The sequence below is a fragment of the Brassica oleracea genome, chromosome C3 (assembly GCF_000695525.1).
Source record: "Brassica oleracea var. oleracea cultivar TO1000 chromosome C3, BOL, whole genome shotgun sequence".
Taxonomy (NCBI): domain Eukaryota; kingdom Viridiplantae; phylum Streptophyta; class Magnoliopsida; order Brassicales; family Brassicaceae; genus Brassica; species Brassica oleracea.
In genome coordinates this window covers 50,769,210-50,794,826 of record NC_027750.1, presented here as the reverse complement: position 1 = coordinate 50,794,826, position 25,617 = coordinate 50,769,210, and the positions used below count along the sequence as shown (strand labels likewise).

Here is a 25,617-nt window from a genome sequence, read left to right as displayed (position 1 = left end):
TAAAATTATATATTATATTTTTCATTAAAATAACTACAAATTGATTATATACACACAAAATAATATTCTTTCTTTCCCTAAATAAAAGCTACGGAATTATTTAATAAGAATAACATATATATGATAATTAATGATTATGAATTTATACATATTTGATAACAATTTTTGAATCTTTTTTAATTTTATATTATTAAAAGAAATTAAACAATCACATTAAACATTTAATATAAAAAATTTAGATTTTTTCGTATATGTTATATTTAGAATTTTAAAACGACTATATTAATAAAAATGGTAAAAGTCCCACATTGAAATTTTGTAATCAATGGTTTAACTTTTTTTATTCAAGTAAAATAAAAATGAGTATAAAGTCTCATTAAAAGATATTCATATTATATATATATATATATATATATATATTAATATCATTTAAATTAAATTATATACTATATAAATATATAAATTTATTAATTTCAAAATTTGCAGTGAAAATTCATTGAGATTTTAATAAATTAAATTATATAATATAAATATATAAATTTATTAATTTCAAAATTTGCAGTGAAAATTTATTGAGATTTCAATATTTTAATTTTGAAATTCGTATTGGAACTATTCACATTAAATTTTTGTGATTAATGGTTTAAATTTTTATTACAGCAAATATACAAATGTTAATAAAATCATATGAGTAGAAAGTGTAAATAATAAATATATATTAAAATATACTATATATATTTATGTCATTATCACTAACATTTAATTATATACCATATAAAATAAATAAAATAATTATTTTGATTTATTTACTAAAAATATGATTGTAAATTAACAAAAGGTATTGGTTTTGATCCTAGAAATCCCAAAAATACACTTTTTTAAATAATTTAGTTTTGATATTTATTTCAAAAAGACTTTTAATGAAATATCATGAAAAGATTACAATCAATTTCTTTTGAGTTTGTTCGAAGAATGAGAGATTTGATCATTCGTCTAATATTTTTTTCTCCATAACTCAATACAGCTACTATAATTTTACCAAACAGAACTTATGATCCTAGTACGTTGGGATTTGATTATAATCTGAACCGAACTATGATTCGAAGATATCCAAAATTAGTGTAATTTGTTAATGTTTTTTATATGTCAAAGTAATTTAGATATTTTATATTATTTAAATATTTTTGTAGTTTGTTTTATTTATTTTTAAATATCTTTTAATTAATTTTTATATTTTAAATAGTTCAAATTAGATTTATGAATAATTTAAATATTTTGACATTTTTGTCAATTTTTGAGGTTTAAAAAATATATTTTGGGACAATTTTGGATATTGGTTGTAATTCGATCTAGACCGAATCCGGAAGAAACTGAACCGAATCTGATAATTAGTAAAATCCGAACTTAAGAGCATAATACTAAAAATTTAAAAATTCAAACCAGTTGAACCAAAATCGACGGACCTCATAACTCTTAGGTATATGATATATTTAAGAGACCAATATTTATTTTCATCATTTTATATCGATAAAGGTTGTAGTGGTATAAAATATTAAAACCGAATAAATATTAGTATAAAAATTTATTCCGCGCATATGAGCGGGTTATGATCTAGTTTTGTATTAATCCTCAACAGATCTTCGAATAAAGTGATCAACATGTATGTAAAGACTAAAAGACATGAAGCGAATCTATATTGGTGATTATTTAGGCTTAGTGTCAGTTGTTTAATCTTTTTTTTAGGCTACACTGGTTTCGCATTAGTCAATTTTAAAAATGTTTTCCTCTAGTTTGTCAAATAAGCATATTTTTGTTTTGTGTTTACATAGGTATATTATGACTTGTGATAGACCTATGGCAAACTAAGGTTGAGAATGGCGACATGCAATTCGCGGTTTTCAGTGAGGAATTGTCAAAACCGCAATTGATCACCATTCACCACTGTCACTCAAAAACGCACACTAGTAAAAAACAAAAAGTAAATACGCAAATTATTTTTGTATATATGCAGAATCCAAAAAACGCACTTTAAAACTACTCCCACGTAAAAGATAGTGGTTCAGTTGAAAACCGCACCTGTGTAAATAATATTTGTTTCAATATAGCACAAAGTCTACGTTTCAAATATCATCGACTCACGTACCACTATTTATAATATTAATGAAAAGTACCTTAAGTTACTTGTTATGTTTTTGATAGGATATAATAATATTTTGACTTGCATTGTGTATAACTTTTTGGGTTACAAGTTCCATTTGATTTATTTTTAAATAATATAATTTACTTTATTAGTTTACGATTCTTTTTGAAAATATAGATTTTATTCATCTAAAATACTTTATGAAATTAATATTTATTTTTTCTTTTCACAATTTTAAATCCAAAATATTTTACTTTTTATTTAATTTCTTATTTAAAAAAAAAACAGAAAACAAACAAACTAAAATCATATATTTTAATAATAAGAAAATAATTACAACAAAATTGAACTAGAAAATTGGTTCAATATCAAAATTCGGCTTTTTATTTAAATTTAAAGTAAATCATGTAAACTTAAATATAATTGTTAATACTTAAAAAAATAGTTATGTTAGTTATACTGATATATTTCTTTTGCATTATTTATATTTTTAAAAAATTTCAATTCCACAAATTATATTTTCACCAATCAAACACAAATCTGCACCGCTAATTTTCTCAAAACCGCACTTATCCCGCAAACCGCACAAACCACAATTGGACCGTACCGCACTTCAATTCCGCACCACTTTTATTACCAAAACCGCGGTTACCATTCGGATCCTAAAGCTAAGTGGCATAAAATATTTCTCCTTAGTACAAAGCAGATTGTAGGTTCTTGGGAAACATATGAGAAAGACTGCATGAACCTTCCTACCAGCTTTCACTATTCTTGGCAGACTAGCTCCTGTCATCGCTGCTTCCCAGTCTACTCAAGATAACGACCTGAGTTTTCCAACTTGTATAGTTTCTTTACGAAGAAACAAACATTATTTATCCATTTGGTTAAGCTATTCAACGTGGCTCCCTTCTGACATTGACCCCATTCATTGTGTCTTTCTTTTAGTTAGCAACTTTCCAGCAACGATGTGACAAATCTCTTACACTAAGTCTCGTGTTTCGTCCAAGTTCCCACTTGTGCACTCACACCGTTCATTACTTCCTTTGATCGCAATTATTCAACATTCAAAAAGTGCGTCTACATCTTTATAACATCATAGTTTTAGCTATTGATGATAGAATTGGCTCATAGTTACAGTGTCCTACTCTCTCCTTGACTCATGCGCTATCTTCCAACCTCATCAATGCTGTAACGCAGACCCAATATCTTTCTTATTCATTGATTTTTGAGTTCTTGTTCTTTACCCTGCAAACACACCATTGGCATTGGGTATTTGACTATGCTTCTTCTTTTACCAAAATACCCAATAATTCAAATATATTACATGATACTTTAGTTATATATATATATATATATATATATTGAAAATCTGATGTTTTACCTTTTAATTAATGTATTTACTTGAAAATCTGAATATAAAAAATATAAGTGTTAGATTTTAGTGGATTTTTTTTTTTAAATAGGACAAAAAATAATAAAATAATATTTAATGTTTTTAATATATGTTTAAGAAATCTGTCAATTATTTAAGATACATAAAACTTACAACCTTTTAGTCTGGGGCTTTTAAAAAGCCGGTTGTAATCTAGTCTAGTATATATATACTTGCATATCTCTTCGTCATCTCTACCTTCGCCTACAAGAAGCTAACATCTCTCACCAAACGAAACTTACCAGAAAGAGAAACTTAACGAGCATGCGGGTTATCTCATGGCTGTTCGATTCAGAACTTTCTTCCCGGAGAAGACGAACACCAAAATCTCCGACGCATTTGGATTCCACCGACAGCGCCACGTCATCGTCGCTCAGCGAAGCCACCGGCTCTACCAGCCTCCACAGCAGCCTCTCTCTCCAGACGCTCCCTTCCGTTCCCTCTCTCCAGAAAATCCCCTCCGAGACTCTCGCCGTCGCCGTCTCCCACTCCGTTACCTCCTCTTTCAAACTCCGGGAACGGAGTCTCCCCGTCACTTGTCTCGCCGTCAACGGCGGTTATATCTTCGCGGTCTCCGGACACGAAGTCAGCATCTACGACCGCGCCATGTGTGCTCATCTCGACACTTTCAACGGCCAGGATCCTTTCTCAGGATCCGTCAAGTCTGTCGGATTCTACGGTGAGAAAATCTTTACTGCTCATCAGGACGGTAAAATCGGAGTTTGGAAATTAACCGCCAAAAACGGTTACAAACAGTTAACGACTCTGCCCACGTTAAACGACCGTTTGCGACGTTTCGCTCTTCCTAAAAACTACGTTCACGTTCGCCGTCACAAAAAACGTCTCTGGATCGAACACGCTGACGCCGTTACCGCTCTCGCCGTTAATAACGGGTTCATTTACTCCGTTTCTTGGGACAAGACCTTGAAGATATGGAGAGCCTCCGATCTTCGTTGCCAGGAATCTATCAAAGCGCACGATGACGCCGTTAACGCCGTCGCCGTTTCTACTAACGGCACCGTTTACACTGGATCCGCGGATAGACGTATCCGGGTTTGGGCGAAACCCGCAGATTCGAAACGGTACAAGTTAGTTGCGACTTTGGAAAAGCACAAGTCGGCGGTTAATGCTCTGGCATTAAATGAGGATGGTTCGGTTTTGTTCTCCGGTTCGTGTGACCGGTCAATTTTGGTTTGGGAGAGAGAGGACAGTTCCAGTTACATGGCGGTGAGTGGCGCTTTGAGGGGACACGATAAAGCAATACTGAGCTTGATTAACGTCTCCGATTTGCTTCTAAGTGGATCTGCTGATCGGACGGTCAGGATTTGGCGGCGCGGAACAGATGGTTGTTATAGTTGCTTGGAGGTGCTTTCCGGTCACACGAAGCCGGTTAAGTCGCTTGCAGCGGTTAAAGATTCGGAGTTAGACGGTGTCGTTTCAATCGTTAGTGGAAGTCTTGACGGGGAGGTTAAGTGTTGGAAGGTCTCCGTCACCAAACCGGATAATTTAGTTTACACGGATCTCATTGCATAATTTTTAAAATAGTTATTTATTGTTTTTCTTTTTGTGATATTACTATTTTATTTGTTTGGCGAACAACAATTTGGCGTTTTTTAACCGTCACTTTACAAAAAAAAGGAATATTACAATACGTGACAGAAAGTTTTTATATATTCGTGTCATGTAAGATTGCAAAACAATAGATAGAAATAAACTAATAATGGTATTAAGAATAACAAGGTCATTAGTGGTTTAATAAAATGGATAAACCGAACGAGTGGAAACACATGTACATGTAGGGCTCTACATTTTATCCGTTAAATTTTATTCGATTCTTTATTCGTCTCGATTCGATCCGAAATTTCCGGATATCCGTAAACTTTCGAAGCAAAGGAAATATTAAAAATCAATATCCGTTAAAATCGAAGCAAATCACAAATATCAAAATTTTGGGAAGCGGATATCCGCTCCGATCCAGAAATATATAAATATATATACATCTTGATTATACTTAACCTTTTAAATGTATAAGTTTATATAATTATTATTATAACATATGATTTGACAAATTCTATTCACATTATTACTTATATAAAAGTATTACATAAAAAAAAGGAAAAAAAAATTATAAAACAGTTATAACTTTTCTCTTAAGTTTTGTGTTATTATAATTGTTAACTAAGTTTAAAATTTACAAAATATGTAGTTTCACTATTTCTTTTAGTTTTTATTATGTATATCATGCAAAAAAAATATTAAAAAATAAATTTGTATTAATTTTTTAAGATTATTTGTATTAATCAAAGCAGATGAAATATCCGTAAGTATTCGTAAATATCCGCAAATATCTATTTATTTTTCAGATATCCGTTTTTCCGGATATCCGTATATTTCTGAAGCAAAGCAAATCGAAAAATTAGATATCCGTAATATACGAAACAAATCACAAATACCTTCAAAAATCCGGATATCCGATCCGTGTACAGTCATATTTACATGTTTTCAGGCGTAGGAACGAAGATGCTGTCTGCGCCACCTTGAAACCTGGGGAAATCTATGTGGTGATGTTTGATAAGTCTATGACATTCGCTCTGTATTAGATTCTGTAGAGGTTTGGGATTGGTTTGTAGACAATTATACTTTGAAAATATGATTGGTGGACATTAGATTTAGTCGGAGGGAGTACATTATAAATATTCGCATGCAAAAGTTAATGTACCAAAGTGAGATTTTCAAGACACATAAGATATACCGAAATAAGAAGTCCAAGACCCGTGAGAGTGGATAAGACATTTTATATTTTTTTTTAATAACTAAGATTTCTTGTCTTGGACGAAATTAGCTAAAATTGTTCTAAAACTGAAATCGAGACTAACCCCTAGGCCTATAAAGTATAGTTTTTAGTTTTACACATAACATCTATTAGTGGGAACTGGGATGCGAATTCAAAAGAAATGTGAGTTTAATTTTTTCTTGGTCGAAAAATGTGAGTTTACCAAGATAACATAATTACTGTGTTTACCTTTATAATGATCATTGATGTATTTTAACCCAAAGTGAGAATTATCTATGAGAAAAGGGTAATTCGTTAGGTGCTTCATCTCTTGTATTAAGGTGAGAAGTGGAGAAGATAGTAGACAGACCCACACTATAATAATGTTTTTGTTTTCTTATATTGAAGGAATCTTTTTTGACAAACAATATTGTTGGTAAAGAACTAAAAAATTCCTGTATCAGAGCCTTGGAAAACCAACCTAAAATTTTAGCAAACAATGCCAAGAGATTTTTAGTCTCTCATGTATTAGGAGTTAGGACTAATGAACAATTTATATTCATTCATTGGTGATAACTAAATACTATTACTGTATCATATCCATAGCAATATAAGTTTCTAATAAAAAGTATGCATCACAAATTACTCTACAAATAATGACTGGAAATTATAAAATTTTGATACTGCAAATTTAATTTTTATTAGTTTATCGATGCATCGTGTTTCAATCATTAGATCATGCAATTGTTACACTCTTTTTGCTGCCTAATTGACTTTTTAGCTATTTTCATATATATATATATATATATATAAATGAGATCTAGCTACAGTAAATGAATCTATTATACTCCCTTTGTTCTTGAACGTAAGATTTTCTAAAGCGTTCACGATTATTAAGAATTTAATAAATATTTATAATTTAATTTTTATTTTATTTTATTATACACTTTGCAATAACTTTTCACCAATGAAATTTAATCAATTTAAATATTTTTATTTAATGTTTCTTAAAAGTATAAAAAAATACCTTAAACATATAGAAAATCTATATTTATGGAACAATTAAAAAATCTAAAACATTCTATATTTTTTGGGAAACGGAGGGAGTATGAGATTGCTTAGCCATTAACTTAAAAACAAAATGCGGTCTTCTACTCGGGATCGAATGAAAAAGGCCTGAGACTTTTATACCAATGGATAAGATTATACTATTAAATAAACTATCACTGACAGACTGTAATCCATTCATTCTGATTACACAAAGCAAAACTACAATTATAGTGAAACATCTCCTTTTCATAGGTAGACCAGAAAAATGGAATTATAAGCTTCTTTAGCACAAACAAAAAAGTACAAAATCATTTTTCAATGGAAGAAAATTACTTGGAAATATTAAAGAGTGTTACTTGGAAAAGCCGACAAAGAAAACAAGGGGGACTTAGAAACTGGACAAAGATGAATCACATAAAATGCAACTTGTAAATAGTTCTACAGAAATTGCATGATAAAATACATTTTTATTTATTGTCTTTGGTCAAACAAGTACATTTTAATTAGTTAACATTTAATTAACATGGTGTGACTTATTATCAAAACAATTTTTAATAGTACTTTTTTGCCAACCAATCAATAATACTGGAGTCAAAGTATCTAGGGCTGGACATTTTATCCGTCAAATTTGATTCGATTCGTTATTTATCTCGATTCGATCCGAAATTTTTGGATATCCGTAAACTTTCGAAGCAAAACAAATACTAAAAATCAATATCCGTTAAAATCGAAGCAAATCACAAATATAAAAATTTTGGGAAGCGGATATCCGCTCCGATCCGGAAATATATAAATATATATACATCTTGATTATACTTAATGTTTTAAATGTATAAGTTTATATAATTATTATTATAACATATGATTTGAAAAATTCTATTCACATTATTACTTATATAAAAGTATTACTTAAAAAAGAAGAGAAAAAATTTATAAAACAATTATAACTTTTTTCTTAAGTTTTGTGTTATTATAATTGTTAACTAAGTTTAAAATTTACAAAATATGTAGTTTCACTATTTCTTTTAGTTTTTATTTTGTATATCATGCAAAAAAAATATATTAAAAATAAATTTGTATTAATTTTTTAAGATTATTTGTATTAATCAAAGCGGATGAGATATCCGTAAATATTCGTAAATATCCGCAAATATCTATTTATTTTTCGGATATCCATTTTTCCGGATATCCGTATTTTTCCAAAGCAAAGCAAATCGAAAAATTAGATATCCGTAACATACGAAGCAAATCACAAATATCTTCAAAAACTCGGATATCCGATCCGTGTCCAGCCCTATCTGGACGTAGCCATTACAGCTAAATGGCTATATTAAGTTATAAACTTTGAATGAGTAGTAGTTAGTAATAGTCTATTCCTCACTATAGGTGGTATATCAAAATCTGACCATATATAGTATTAAGGACTTTGTAATTGATCAAAAGGAGTAGCTACATTAATATTCGAATAAAATCTTGATTATGACACTAATTGTATTTACTAATCTGTAATATATCTAAAACATTTTTGTATATTGCTCAATGAGAATTTGCATATGTCCAACTGGACCAACTCTGCTTCACTGAATAAAAAACAGATTATGTTAAGTGGTCGAGCTTCAGCCACCACCACATCACTTTAGGGCTTCAACGTTATGAGAAAGTTGACTGTTTTTTTTCTTCAAAATGAAGGTTGACTGCTAAACTTTCAAAGTTCCTCGTTTTCCTCCGAGAATCTTCGAAGTCACCTGAAACAAAGTAACTGGTTTTTTCCTACGTATCAGAGTTAAGGGAATACAACCTCAACAAATGTAATATCAAAATGAACACATCTTTTCTGTGAAGATCCAACAATATATATCCCCTTTCTGCATAGGGAGAACTGATCAAAACAGCATGTGGACTGTGAACTACAACTAGAAAATTGTGTACATAACACTCTCACTGTAGCTCGAGGCCTCTCGAATAGAGCAAGCATAGGTCTTTTACCACAATGCCAGTCCCATGGTGTGTGTGACTGATTTTATAATGTACTTTCATTATATAAAATACTTATAAATATAAAATATATAATACATTAAAAGAGTTATAAGAAGATGTTTTCTTTGTATTTACATATAATCCCTTACATCTCTGTGAATTATTTTAAATTTTGTGTGATTAATCATAGTTTATATTGCTTTTACTATTTTCTACTACTGAAACGACCATCAGACAGATGCATAGACTGTTCATCACACATTTTTCCAAATAAATGGAATGAGAAGACCCATCTTGTGTGACAAAAGTGGACAAACTTGACACATACCTTAATACGTGTACGTGACCGTGAGCATGAAAAGTAGACATACAAGTTGGCCAACTTGACCTCGTCTTATTACCAAAGAAGTCAGTTCTCATGATGATATACTCCTTTTTCTATTGACGGATAGATATTAATCTTACTATGTGTGGCCCAAACTTAGGCTTCTTCTACGGTTAGTGGAGAAGATTGCTTTCCGATTACGACCTTAGACCGAAAACATGAGGATTGGGTAAATTCGAATATAACTATTGGAAGTTCATAAAAACCCTAAAGATCTCATCATCTCGCAAGTATGGATTCACGTGTATCTCGATTGCTGCAGGTGAATTAAGTAGAAGATGACAAATGTCTTTAAGCGTATATCTAGACATATATTGATATGAATATTTACGTTACCTCATATATACGTGGATACGTATAAATCAGTTTTATACTTTTATATTTAGTGTAGTACGATATTATAGTGGACTGACTTACGGGGTCTGCTGTCTCGCGACTCACGACCTCATAACTCAAGTTTAATAAGTCTACTATAACTTTTTAACGAAATAAAACCAACTATAGCTTATAAATGTCAAGTCTGTTATATATGTTTCCTCACTACATTTATGCACAAAGTATGTTTGACAAAAGAACAGCGTTCACATAACCGTTGAAGTGAAATAATTAATAGTCTGTAGGCCATGTCAATATTAGTCCTAGTCAATATGTACATATATTTATTTGAAGTTTAATTTATGGGTGAATTTGCGAAATAATAAAAATCGAGAGTATAATTAGGTAGATGAATATGATTTTGACGTTATTGAGTGAGTAACATTTTGTCTTCTCCTAAGCCGGTTATACCCCCGCTACAAACAAGTTAGCGGTCAAAACATAAAAAGAGATGACATTGATGACTTAAGAGGTGTATCACATTCACTATGTACTGTTAACTAACTAACGAATCAAGCAAATACATCTACGTCACTTGTTTTCTTACCACGTACAAGTAAACTGTGCTATATAAATATTATATTCCATTTATAAAAGTACTATGTTTGATAGAAACAAACAAAACAGTTTCATACGAAACAAAAATATAAACCTTAAACTCAACTCCACACCTAAATACTAAATCCTAAACCTGAATCTCTAAACCACTACCCAAATATTAAATCTAACTTCCAATTATAATATTTTTTAAAAATAAAATAAAGCAAAATATATAAATTTTGAACTATGATTCTATACTATCTAAAATGGAATGGAGACTATTCTTGTGAACTAATGCATTTATGTTCAACCTTAACCCATCTCCAACCAAAATAGTATATAACACCAATCACATCCCAACCCTTCAATAATAAACCATATAACAATCCCACCATAAACCCCTAAATACTTAACCTTAAACCATAATTACTATACCCTAAACTCAAATATAAACCCTAAACCCAAATATAAACCCTCGACCTAAATAGACTGGAACTAAATAAATAGCATAATACATATTGGTGAAAATATGAAATGTTTATGTTATCATCGAAGAAGTTAATGCCAACTCCAACCTTACCCCCTCCACCTACAAAATACTGTACCCTAAACTTTAATCACTAAACCCTAAATCCAAATATAAACCATAAACCCAAATATTAAAAGTATGTAAAGCATTATCATTCTACATGAGGCATATAAAATAGAAAATCTGAAAATGTAGTTACACTCTAAAGATCATCTTAACATATTTCTCAAATATTTATATGGGTATGCCTTCATGGAAGATGGTAATGTTTACCATAATGTCAACCCCCCCATACATAAACTAAACCATACACAGAAATATAAACCCTAATCCAATGTCAACCCCAATCTTTCATAAACTAAACCCTAGCCACTAATCACTAAACTCTACATGGAATATAAACCTTTATCCAATCTCAACCTCAATCTTTCATAAATTAAACCAAAATTTCGAACTGCAAGTAACATGCATTTTCATTCTACATGAGTATATAGAATAAAAAAGGTAACAAACGATATAGCACAATACATGTATATTGTCTAAAATTTGGAGGTGTCTATGATTACAGAGAATGACGTAATGCTTACACAAAATTCATATTGATTGTAACAAAAAGAAATAAAGATTAATGGCATTAAAAGAGGTGGAAGAGATAAGATAATATGAATAGTATTCTCATTCAACATCACACTGTATTCTGTTTTATTTGATGTCATAATAAATTATGTTCCATTTACGTTCAATATATTATTTTCTCTTTACAAAATCATATACAGACTAATATAAAACACATGTATATATCAATACAAAACTCATATCAATAAAACATAAAACAACAAAGAACAAGATTGAACCATTTCTTTCAAGCATCGAATGAAATATAACTTACTAAATAGTACATTATATATTAATAAACATGACAAATAAGAGAAGAGCTGTTCCATTTCATAAAATAGTATAGAAATACTATTACTCTTCCAGCTCATCCATGACAAACCTGAAGAACAAAATGAAAAAGAAACACATGTTAGTATACAAGTTGAAAGGAAATGGCAGCATACGTGATATGCTACTAGTATATGAATTACTCTATGCTTGGGTTAAATGTTTAGTTGTGTCAATCGAAAATAGCCTATGCGAGTAAAGAAGTAACATATGCAATTAGAATTATACCATCTGAAATAATATAGAATATATATATGGAAAGGAACTGAAGGTCAGATGGAATGGAAAACGAACAGTATATTAGTTCTGATACGATTCTTCAGAAATAGCAGAAAATGGAATGGCACATAACCAGTCTCCAAAACTAAGATTTTCCATTTCAAATAGCACGTGTTTCATAAGATATTTCATTTCACAGAGAACTAAACTTGTTTTATCGTAAAAGGACTTTTCATTCTAAAATGACTATCCCCCTTCGCAGTAAACAGATGAGTACGACGAACCAAGAAAAGTTCAACCCTAAATCAATTTGTTTGCCTCAACTTACTAGATCGGGTATGCAACAGAAACGATGAGTTAGATTTATCAACTTAGAATAGACTAGGGCCGAATCTATTCCAAATAAGGGGAAAAACATTGAAATAATTTAATCTATGGCACAAAACATAGAACTTACAATATTGCAACATATCTTAACCTAATCGCCGATATGAAGGAGATGAGGCTATGGTGGTCGTTCATGCCGATCACACTTACGAACTCTTCTAGCAACCAATTTCACAAGCAGAGACGATTTCCCCTTCGCAACGCATTTCGAGGACTTACATGTCGTTAATTTGTTAACCCTGGTTAGAAGAGGCTCAGCCTGCGAGTACGAGTTTCCGTCTAAACTCGCTGAATCTCCTTCGAATTCCGAATCGGCGCGTTCGCTTGATGAACCTATGATGAGTGACGAGTTTGAACGGAAGACGATGGCTCCGCGGTGGATGGAAGAGCAATATACGACAGCTAATTTGCTGCTTGATTTCGTGGTTCAACAAATATTGGCCAGAAACTTTTCACATTCTCGGAAAATGACGAAGAAGAAGAAGTTACTTTTGGGAGATGTGTGACTTTCCGATGGCCACACATAGTTTTTGCCTGGTTGGATAATTAATATTTTTTTTTTAATTGCAAGTTACGCCGGTTGCGTTGAAGGCTAGCAGGGTAATATTATATAAAATACACTTAATATCGATGTATGGTAGGGCATTTGGGTATAGAGCTAAATATTGTTTTTCTCTTAGCTATACTGCCTAATTTCCCTTAATTTATACTATAAAACAAGAGGTCAGCTTATATAATTTTTTTAAATTATATTGTCAATGAACTGCTTACACTTGCATATACTAAAAGACTATCAAATAATTTAGTAATTCGTAAGTAAATTATTGTCAACTATGGTGTTTTTTTTGGGCTTATTAGCCAAATAGCCACATTTGAGTGATAAATTAGGTGAGTAGCATTGATTTTGACATAATTCAATGTCAGATTCTTTGAACACATTTCATCTGATTCTGTCCTTTTTCATAACAGGTTTCCAGTTGCAAGTGAGAAAGTAGGTGACGTCGTTCTTTTTGTACCGTGTTTATAATCACATATCAAACATCCACGTCACATGTTCATTAACCACATATATACACCGAATGTTCTATTCCATATATATCGCTGAAATAGTATAAGATTATAACTCCACTCATAACCCTAAATACTAAACATTATCCCAACCCCTATATACTGAACCATAAATCTCAATCACTATGCAACACCTAAGTACTAAACATTACCTGAACCACAACATCTAAAAAAATAATATACGGTAATATACATATGCACGTAGTGTTCTATTCCATGTCACTGAAATAGTATAGGAGGACGTAACAACATCCACAATCCTTAAATACTAAACACTATCGCCAATTCATAAATACGAAACTCTAAACCCTAATTACTAAACCCTAATTATTAAACTCTAAACCCAAATATAAATTATAAGCCCAAGTATAAATCCTAAACCCAAATAGAATGAAACAAAATACATAGCATATTACATATTAGTGAAATCATGAAACATATATGATTTCGTGGAATAAGTTAATGTTGACCCCAACCATACCCCTCACCTACTAAATATTAAATCCAAAATCCTAATCACTAAACCATAAACCCAAATATAAACCATAAAACCAAATAGAATGGAACAAAATACATAGCATAGTACATATATATTGGTGAAATCATGAAACATATATGATTGCATGGAATAAGTTAATAATGACCCCAACCATACCCCTCACCTACTAAATACTAAAACCAAAACCCTAATCACTAAATCCTAAACTCCGAATATAAACCAACTCTAATCACTAAACCCTTACCCAAATATAAATCTTAACTCAAATATAACCATAAACCCAAATAAAATGGAACAAAAATAAATGACATAGTATGTAAGAAGTTAATGCTAACCCCAACAATACTCGTGAAATTATGATATCTATAATTGCATGTAAGAAGTTAATGCTAACCCCAACAATACCCCTTCGCCTTCTAAATAACCCTAAAATATAATCTCTAGACCCTAACCTAAATATAAAATCTAAACCCAAATATCAAAATATAAAAAATACATTATATTATGTAATATTAAACTATATTATGTAATATTAAACTATACAGTATAGATCATAGTGAAATTTTTACATGTTCAAAAACATGTAACAAGAACTGTAACACGTAATCTCGCAAGCCTTTTCTAAGATGTGAAGATCCAATTAAGCCATGATTTACTTTTACACATAATAATTATTAATTTTAAATTTTTTTCTCTGCAGGTTACGCCAGTTGTAAGAAAGGACAATACTGTATTATTATATATATGACGGTATGTAAAGAAAATTTAGGAAAATTGGTTATTTGGTGAATTATGTTTTTTTTCCTTGCTATACTGTCCAATTTTTCTTTTTTTTTCCACTATGTTTTTTTGCTACTTATGGTTTTTCGCCGTTCGATAATAGAACTGGACCTTTTCACTCTTCCAATCTAAATGCATAGATTTGTATATGATAAAACATTATACAGTAATTATTCTATAAATTAATAATATTAGAACTTGATATTTTATTAATTTGCATAAATTTTCTTTTCTATACTTATATATTTTAAAATATGCTATATGTAAAATTATGACAAATATGTAATGATTAAATTTTATGTATACAAATTTATATTTTTTTATTCAGTTCTATAGTGTATAAAGTAAAAATTCTATAAATTAATAATATTAGGACATTGATTTTATTAATTTACGGAATTTGTTTTTCATATTTATATATTTTAAAATATGTGTTATGTAAAAAAATAAAGAATACTTGATTTTACGGTATATGTATGTTGATTGAATTTTTATGGATATAAATTTATATTGTTTTTATTCAATTATATAATGTACTTAGAAATATTTAAAAGAACTTAAAGATAAATTTCACTGTAAATAAAAACAAAATATTAATTTATTATGTTATTGAATTGTGTCATATTTTTAGAAGATGGTTCGGAACCAGTAAAAATTATTAATTTATGACACTTATTAATTTATCGAATTTTTAGCATGTAACTGAAATATATTTTTTTGAAATTAAAATCTTAAATGCCTAGAGCTAAACGGGCTTAACTAACACGGTTGGGCCTAAAGCAAATGAAAAGTTGCCACCAAGTCTTGTAACTAAGGAGTAAGTTAAAATAAATGAAAACCCGAGATTCGAAGCTCCACCGCGTGCTTGCCGTGAGTTTAGCCGTCGAATTCGAAGCTCCACCGCCGTAGAAGACCGGCTCTTCTTTCAGACTTTCACTACCTCCCGACATTATCTCTGCTCGGAATTCACTAGATCGTTGAGAAGGCAATCTCGTCTTCGCTGATTCGACGGTGAGAATAATGACTAGTGAATCCATTGAGGACGCAGAAGCCGTCCTCAGCGACGTCGAGATCGACGAGCCATCTCCCGTTGCTCTAAACGACCCGCCTCGTGAAGACGTACGAGACGAGAGGGTGACGGAGCTAATCGCGGAGCTCGATCGCGAGAAGAAGGCTCGAGAAGCGGCCGAGAGTTCGAAATCGGATCTCCAAGCTTCGTTCAATCGGCTCAAGGCTCTTGCCCACGAGGTGATCAAGAAGCGCGACGAGTCCAAGAGGTAACGAGACGAAGCCTTGAAGGAGAAGGAGAGTCTTTCAAAGGAGCTGGAGAGTGTGAGTAAAGGTAAAGATGAGATGAAGTTGAAGCTTGATGAGGTTGTTAGAGATAGAGATGCGTTGAAAGGAGAGATTGAGAAGGTATCTGGTAAAGTAAGGAGCTTTAAGAGTTTCACAACTCTTCCGAAGTCTCAGAAGTACACAGGCTTGGCTTCTGTTGCCTATGGTGTTATCAAGCCTGCGAATGAGATCGTGGAGGATCTCGTTAGGGAGATTGACAAGTCTAGGAATGAAGCTAGGGAGCAGGTGGACCAGCGAAACTACGAGATAGCTATTGAGGTTTCTCAGTTGGAGTCGACGATTAGTAACTTGAGGTTAGAGGTTGCGGAGAAGGCCTCTTTTGTTGATGATTTAGAGAGGGATGTGAGTGAGAAAGACAAGAGGATTGGTGAGCTTGAGAAAGATAAGTTAGAGAAGGTGAAGTTGTGGAGCTGAAGGAGTTGGTTGACGAGTATGATGGGAAGTTGAAGGCTTTGGAGGTGAAGATGGTTGCTCAGCGTCCTTTGTTGGTGGAACAACTGAATCTTGTTTCGAAGATCCATGACCAGCTTTACGAGGTTGTGAGGATAGTTGACGTGAATAGTTCAGAAGAGTTAGATTTGTCTGAGTCTTTCTTTATGCCACAAGAGACAGAGATGGAGGAGAACGTTCGAGCTTCGTTAGCAGGTATGGAATCTATCTTTGAACTGACGAAAGTGGTTTCTGGGAAAACACAAAGTTTGGTGGAAGAGAAGAGCCACGAAGTGAAGAATTTGAATGAAACTGTGGGTCTGTTAGTTAAAGAGAAGGAACATATTGGTACTTTACTGAGGAGCGCTTTGTCCAAAAGAATGATAACGGAGCAGCCATCCCAAAAAAGCGAACTGTTTCAAGCTGCAGAGAATGGTTTGAGAGATGTTGGTGTTGATTTCAAGCCCACTAAACCTTTAAAGGATGAGAATGTTCAAGACACACGTGATATCAATACTGTTGATAATAGTACAGAAGAGAATGAAATATATTCTCTGGTTAGTGTTTCTCTACGTCATTTATGTTTTACCAGCTTCATTCATTTGGGTCCCTTATGATGTGTCCACATTTGAATGCAGGCAAGCACATTGGAGAATATTGTTAAGGCATCTCAGGTCAAGATTGTTGAACTGCAGCATTCGTTGGAGGAATCAAGGCAAACTCTCAAAAATGGAACTCCTTTATATCTAGTTGCTTTGATAGAGGACATTTATTTAGTTTAACTAGTAAAGTAAATGAGTAGGTTCAGAGCATAGGGTCGCCTAGGAACCACGGGTATCATTATCCGAACAAGTCCAAATCGTAGGAATCTGATTCGCACAGCAATATATTGGGAACACTAACTTCCACATGTGCTTGCGACATCGCAATTGATGTTTACTGAAAGTCCGTAGAAGTAACTATTTGTCCACAGTGATCATTTTCTTGCTTTTGTTGGTGTAACTTACGTGGACCACTTTGGTTTTGTAAATCAACCAGGGAAGAGACTAGTTCTCTTAAGAAACAATTGGACTCGCAGACAAAGGAGCTTCACCAGAGAATGCGCCAAATAGAAGAACTTAAAGAAAAGGAGAGAATAGCGAATGAAAATGTGAGTGGATTTCTGCTTGCTGTAGAGTTGTGAAGTTAATTGTTTTAATTTGTCAATGCATGATTGAATTTATATACGCTGCCCCGAGAAATTGAGTTTGTTTAAACTCTTTTGATGCTTAGGTTGAAGGGCTTATGACTGACATTGCTGCTGCTGAAGAAGAAATAGCAAGATGGAAAGTAGCAGCCGAGTAAGAGGCTGCTGCTGGTGGAGCTGTTGAACAAGACTTCACATCACAGGTGCGTAATAAGTCCTTGTGTTAGTCTAGTGCATGAGCATTGTAATTTACCCGAAATAGCTTGTATTAGATTATGTCAGTGTTGACAGCTCAGCAACTAATAGTTGAGTCGGTTAGCTAGAGAGCTAACAAGCTAAAAGGAAGTTTAGGAGAATGAGTTGGGTATTCAGGATTTTATAGGGTTCAGATTCAATATCGGGCAGAGATTAAAGATCTTATTAATCAAGTATGTCTATGGTGTGTAGTTCTTGGTGAAGTGAATAAAGGAGTTTCGCTGGTTTTGGATCCTTTCAACAAAGAGTGATGGTCTGAACTCTTATTGTCCTTGTCTGTTCAGCTGCATGTGCTTAAAGAAGAACTTGAAGAGGCAAAGCATGCGATTAAAGAATCAGAGAAGAAACTAAAGTTCAAGGAAGAGACGGCTGCAGCAGCCATGGGTGCAAGGGAGGCAGCAGAGAGATCTCTGAAACTCGCAGACAATAGGGCAACTAGGCTGAGGGAAAGAATGCAAGAGCTAAACCGTAAAGTCGAAGATTTAGAAACCCATCGAGATACGAATAGTTCAAACAGAGCTAGATACGTATGTTGGCCATGGCAACTTCTCGGGATTGATTTTGTGGGAGGTCGAAGAGTTGAGTCTGAACAACAACAACACAGTTCGAACGAGATGGAACTCGCTGAACCTCTACTATGACGAAATCCGGTACTTTATACAGTTACTCTTCAGTATTTAGTTTTGATTCTTATGTATATTCTAGCTGATAAAGTTTTAAAGCATGTTTTCCTGTTGTAATGTTAACACCCATCAATAAATCTGGAAGTTACGATCTTTTTGTTCACATTCGCAATAGTGTAATAGGCTGATGCCTTGCCAAAGTGTGACATGGATCAAGAGAATGTCATTTTTGTTGTAGCCAACGAGCTTACGTAACAACCCGTGAGATTTGAATTTCCACGTGTCAGTTGTGAGTTCACCTCGGGAGAACAAGGAGCTCTCCACAACGCACCACTTCACAACACGTGTCAGAGAAACAGTAACCACAGAAACACAACAGAGAGACACATTTTCGATTTATTTCGTTATAAAAGACGAATATCAAGTCACCACCACAATCATTGAAAGGTGATGAGTCTCTAACCACAACCTCTCTCGTGGTCACACGTGGTTAGACCACCGCTAGTTAAAAAAAAAATCGCCCACCGGAATGTGAGTGGCGGCTAATCCTTCCTCTCTATTTCTTCTCTCCCTTTGAAGATTTTCAAACTCTCAAACTTTAAACTCACGCTTCAAAATCTCTGTGGATAGGATACAGTAACAAGAAGTTACAAAAAATGGGTCTTTCGCAGTTTCCGACAGCTTCGGAAGGAGTGCTACCACTTCTGGTAATGAACACGGTTGTTTCAGTTTCTCTGTTAAAGAACATGGTGATGTCTGTTTTCCGAATTGTTGGAACCGATACTGAAGCGTCCATGGAGATAGAGCAGCGTGAAGAGGATTGCGTTAGGAGGAGGAGAAGAAGAATCTCGATAACGCAGTTCAAGTCTCTGTGTGAGAACAGAGGAGGAGAAGAAAATGAAGAAGATGAAGAAGAAGAGGAAGGTGTTGAGTGTTGTGTGTGTCTTTGTGGGTTTAAAGAGGAAGAGGAAGTGAGTGAACTGGTTTCTTGCAAGCATTTCTTCCACAGAGCTTGTCTAGACAACTGGTTCGGTAATGATCACACAACCTGTCCTCTTTGCAGATCCATTCTCTAGTGGTGGTGGAACTACCTTGTTTAACACTTTCCTTTTTTTTTATTTTGCTTTTGTTATGAAAACACCAACATTCTGTATTCTCTGTTTTGTCCCCTTTTCTGCTTTTTTTACCAGTTTGGTGTTTTATGTTTTCCCCTTTTTTAATGGAAACGGGTTTTTTGCATAATAATAAAGGACTTGAATTGCTGTGTTTTAAGCTCTTCTGATTACACTTAGATGACACTATATGCATGAAATCTTATATCTTGTATTTGCATATAGAAGAATATATTTGTTTGAAATTGGAGATTATTAGGGTTTTCTACATTAAGAAAGAAAACATATGAATCTAGAAACGTCTGACCCATTCCTGGGATAATGATTTTACAAATGAATATGGATTTTGATAAAGCCATGAATCGAACACTCATCCAAATAATAAAAAGGGTAAAGTTGGATTAATGACACTTCTATCGCTCAAATATTTCATATTGATATTTAAATCAAACTAGATTCTGACCCGCGCGGTTACGCATGATTGTTTATATATAATTTATATTTCTAAATTAAAATTTTAAATTTGATAATATTTTATAAATTTTGGTTTGTGTGAATTGTATTTTTTTGGTTTTAGGTTTGGTTCTTGTTTGATAGTGAGTTTTTGTTTTCGATTCCAGAAATATAAAAATCGTTTGGTTATTTATGAATTTGGGTTTGGTTTGAATTTAGTTTTTTTTTTTAATTTTGGGTTTGGTTCAAAGAGTAATGTTAGGAAGCCAATGAAATTTAATCTTCAATTCGAATGCGTAGATCTGAATAGGGATATAAAATTTCCGATTTTGATTTTGATTTAAATAGCTATATTTTTTATTATATTTTCTCGATTTAAAGTTTGGTCTACGCTCTGTGCACAAATATTCCTTTTCTTTTGAAATTAATAATAGTTAACCTTTTAAATTATCAAAAAATAATATTTTATTTTTGTTAAAGATTTAGGAGTAGGTACATTTTTCCTGGCATAAGATTATAATATATAAAATTTACTATATATATATTATTCAGCTAATAATATTTTGTGTATTTATTTCATTAATAAATATAGTAACAACTATAAATTTTGACAAAAAACAACTATAAACAGTGTCAATATAAAAACATTGTTTTATACTATAATTTATGGTGCTCGCATCAGCTGTTATGTACTTAAATAAAACTTTAGGTGCTTAGAGCAGTAACATTATTGGAATAACTCACAAGAAGTTTTTAAAAATTTATACAATATAATATTATATTGGGTTTTCAAAACATTGGAAAATTCAACCCAAAGGTTAAGTGTTTCAAAAATATATATATACAATATACTATAGTTTATGGTGTTTAGATTTCACTGAAATTTACAGACTTATACTTCCCAATTAGCTGCCACAATACTATAACTGTTGTATCAACTCATTCCTATGACATGCTTTTCTTCGTACATAAACTTGTTTGATCTTTTATGCTGAGGAGAATCAGTAGCGAGAGAAGGAGAAGTAGCGTGAAAGTTATTCTTTTGAGGAGCATGAGGCTTGATTATAACTTCTACGCATATACCGCAAGAGATCTTTGAATGACTTCAAATGCCCTTCACTAATTTCTCTCATTCTTTGTAGTACTGGAAAACATTTTGACCTGTCTGCATTTTTTATGCTCTCTGAAATCATGAGCATCCATCAACTTCTTCAGCTGGGTGCTACTCTTGATCCTAGAAAACACCTCGTTTCCATCCTGTAAACATAAAGCACTTCTACAAAAAGAAACAATGAGTCTGATCTTGAGCATCAATACATTGCCATTATAGGTTAGAGACAAAATAAAATAAAAAAACTAAAATTGTAAAAGTCGTAAAGTGGAGCACAAACTATTAAAAAGAGGTTTTTATACGGGGAAACTATTCGGAAACGGACTGCAAATGCATCAGCAAATATGTAGCCAGATAATTCATTAGATTGATACTCATGTTCGCAATGAAAGTTGTCACATACTAAATGTATTCAACTTTATTTTACATCATAGTCTTCAACCGTATGAACATCAAAAAGTTTTACATTATCCTTATAAAGATGTAAAAACCTTTGAACAGGAACAACAACCAACAGCTTTACAAAAACTTAAGAGCTAAGAGAATAGGTAAGGTTTCAAAATTTTGATAAAGAATTAGCAAAGTGAAGCAAACGTGTAAACACTAAACATAAGGATGATACTCTGCTCCGCGGGTTTCGTAAATATCAATGGGTTTTGGATCTAAACAAAAAAGGTAAGACCCTCATCAGACGCCGGTACAGGTAGTACAAAAAAGCCTTATCACACTTAGACACGACACTGAAATAGAAAACCTAAATCTTAGCACATAAAGAATTTACCTGACCCTCGACCTTGAGGTTGATGTGAGCTCCTCTGAGTCTGTGTTTCGTGTCTTCTTCCTGGGCTGCAGACATCCTTATTTTCTAAGATTCTCCTTACGGTGAGCAAATTTGTGTGAGAGAGAACGGAAAAGGATTTAGGCGATGAGCAAAGTGAGTGATGGCTGAGAGATTGTAAATAAATAAAGGATTGATGAACCTCCAAATGGCCGTAGGGTATCTCAGACCGTTGATGCCCTTCTTCGATCAATATGTTTTGATTAATCAGGGTTTCGACACAAAGTGATTGCTCCATCCTGTAAAAAAAGCAAAAACTCACAGCAAAGATCATTCTAAAACAGCTCTTAAAACAATCGTTAATCACCAATTTTGATATTTAGATCGATGCCTACTAATCTCAAACCAAATACCCAGCATCTCAATTGAACAACTCTTAAACTCAATTCTTAGTGTCACAAACACACAAAATCACAGTGTACATCTCTAGTTCAATTGTTATCAATCTTTAGATCAATCCATACGAAAAATCTCAATTTAGCAACAAATGATGGGAACAACGGCGAAAATGAGAAAGAGAGGAAGAAGATGAAAACGACTGCGTTGATGACAGTAAAAGATAAATTAAAATAAATGGGTGAATTTGTGAGATGACCATAGTAGCAAAAGAATTAAACAAAATAACCATAGCTTGGAAGGTGTGTCAATTTAGCACATCAATAGACATTTTACTCCTTCAGAAGCGCGTGAGTGTTTGCATTATAAACACAATAACCAAATACCATTCTACTTATACAAACGATATAGAATAGTCTGTTTCAAATATAAATACAACTATAGAAGAGAATTAATTATATTAGTATTGTTTATTTGTAGAGTTCAAAGTCATTTAAGAAATGTCTAATATGAAAGAGAATATTTATTCGTATAATAGATGTTTAAGTGTATAATATAGAATGTGAAAGAAAAAAATTATTTATATAGTACAAATAATAAAAAAAATTATCATTCTATTATTTGTGGCCATATAGTATAATATGTGGAAGTATATAGGAAAAAAAGTCAATTGGGCAAAAATCTTAAAACTATGGTGAAATTAACAATCTGTCTTGAACAGTGTTTTTTTGGACCGCACAATGTTGGTATACTAGCAAAAAAAAAAACATTTATCTCTTCAGTTTCCATAGGCATATATGATTAAAGATAGGGGCAGATGTATCTTAAGTTAAACAGTTCAACACATTACATCCATTTATTTAGCTAATTATCAAGAAAGTGGTGTATAGAGAATGCAATTTCTCAAAGGGAGGGAGGGAGGGAGGGATATTGAATGCTTTGAAACAATTCTATTCTATGATACATAAATAGAATATAATAAAAAAATAAAATATAATACAACAATATATTATTTGAACATTACATATAAGATAGAGAGAAAAAGACAAAGATGAGGGAAAGAGGGAGAGGAACATAAAGATGAAGATATGGCAGAAACATATATGAAACCCAGAAAAAATAGAAATTGTATAGCTACAATTCTATTCTATTTTTTATAAATAGAATAGATTCGTATTATAAATGTATATATTTAATTTTATAAATATATGTTAGTTTTACAAAACTCAAAAATGTCATATACAAAAAAAAAATCTATGTTTTTTATAGACATATAAAAAATTTGAATATATAATTTTTAAACTTATAAAGTTAATTAAAAGAAAAGTGAAAGTGAGAAAGGATAATATAGTAAATATTATAGAAATATCATAGCCATTTGATTGTAATGAGTATAGACTTAATTTTGTTGTTTGCTATAGTCATGTCGCCAAATTTCCCAAAATAAAATTATTAGACTTCTATATCAATCATTTTGAAGCGTGTATACATTTAGTCACAACATTACTTAATAAGTCAAAAAAAAATATGCCACGGTAAAATTTAAATAGGATTCTATTTTAATAGTGTAGATAATATTGAAAACAAAATCTAATTAATTTGTAATGTTTTAAAAGTCATTTATAATATGGTTGATGTTATTATCTTAGAATTTCTAATTTGACTTTTTGTCCTTTCGTCTATTTCTAATTATTATTATTGTTAAATTATTTAAATACCTATTAAAATTTTAAAATTTAAATACTCTAAAATGAAAGTACTCAAGAAAATTACCAATTATAGTTTTAAATTTTTATTTCCATGCACCCTTTTAGTAGATAAAGGAAACAGACGACATCAATCTTCTTACAAAAACCACAGTAAGAACCAATGGACTAGACGGCTCTAGACGCTAAACCTCAGTAAGAACCAGAAGATGGTTCCACACAAGAAAAAGGAAGAAGACAGAGCACAATACATCAATATAATTCAATACAATATATATAAAATATGGTATATGTCCTTATTGTGTTTTTTAAATTATTCATCCCCAATGGACTAGACGGCTCTAGACGCTCTTAGTCGTCGTCCACTTACAGAACTTCCTATGCTCAAACTTGATGAATTCATCTGCTTCCTTGTCAACATCTACTTCTTTCGTAGCCTCTCTCCTACTCATTCTCTCGCTCTGAGTCCTCCTCATATCCTCATACTCCAAGACATGGATCGGTTCTTCAGCTGCAAAGGAAACTCGAAACTCCTTCACCGAGTCGCGGTGATGAGGATGATGATGAGATTTGTGGTTAGAGGAGTTTCCAAGTGTCATTCTTCTTCAAATGAAAAACCCTCTTTAGCTCTTTTTTTCTGTTCTTGAATATGATTTTGTTAGTGATACCTTTGAAACTATAGGAAGTATCCTTATATAAGGGATGTAATGTGGTACATGAAGAAAACATAAAAAGACGAGGGTGAATCGTATTCCCCTTTTTTTTATTACGTCTTTGCGAGAAAATATAGCAATATAATATGAAGGCTTTGGCCGATTTAATATTATTCGACGCACATGTCTACAAATATGGTATAATGATAGTCTAATAGATAAGGATCTAATACGATATAGGGTTAAGAGATAATTAGCTTCAACAATAAGCAAGTTTATTGATTCGAGAACATTTTACAATACATACCACATTATTGGGACCCTTGAGACGTGGGCCAACGGGTTATAAGGTTCAAAGCCTCAAAGGTATATGCCATGAGTATAAAAGGAACGGTAAATGGTAGACTAGGTAGTTACTGTTGGTTATTCGTCCTAGTTTGATTTGATCGAATTAGATGCC

The 25,617-nt window shown here is 32.3% G+C and overlaps 3 protein-coding genes and 1 pseudogene across 3 annotated transcripts; 3 read left to right on the top strand and 1 right to left on the bottom strand.

Moving 5' to 3' along the window:
• The first annotated feature begins 3,700 nt into the window (after positions 1 to 3,700).
• LOC106329097 (myosin heavy chain kinase B-like) lies at positions 3,701 to 5,243 on the top strand. Its single transcript, XM_013767688.1, has one exon. It carries the CDS (start codon positions 3,837 to 3,839, stop codon positions 5,103 to 5,105), a length of 1,269 nt encoding a protein of 422 aa, XP_013623142.1. The 5' UTR covers positions 3,701 to 3,836; the 3' UTR covers positions 5,106 to 5,243.
• A 10,641-nt stretch (positions 5,244 to 15,884) lies between these two features.
• Positions 15,885 to 19,598, top strand: LOC106336465 (annotated as a pseudogene).
• Positions 19,402 to 20,216, top strand: LOC106336466 (probable E3 ubiquitin-protein ligase XERICO). The gene is made up of 2 exons (XM_013775301.1): positions 19,402 to 19,479; positions 19,586 to 20,216. The coding sequence occupies exon 2, from the start codon at positions 19,605 to 19,607 to the stop codon at positions 20,022 to 20,024; it is 420 nt and encodes a 139-aa protein (XP_013630755.1). The 5' UTR covers positions 19,402 to 19,479; positions 19,586 to 19,604; the 3' UTR covers positions 20,025 to 20,216.
• Positions 20,217 to 24,574: 4,358 nt separating this feature from the next.
• Positions 24,575 to 25,190, bottom strand: LOC106328558. The gene is made up of 2 exons (XM_013767027.1): positions 24,708 to 25,190; positions 24,575 to 24,665 (listed from the first exon to the last, which is right to left on the bottom strand). The coding sequence occupies exon 1, from the start codon at positions 25,101 to 25,103 to the stop codon at positions 24,846 to 24,848; it is 258 nt and encodes an 85-aa protein (XP_013622481.1). The 5' UTR covers positions 25,104 to 25,190; the 3' UTR covers positions 24,575 to 24,665; positions 24,708 to 24,845.
• Positions 25,191 to 25,617: the final 427 nt, after the last annotated feature.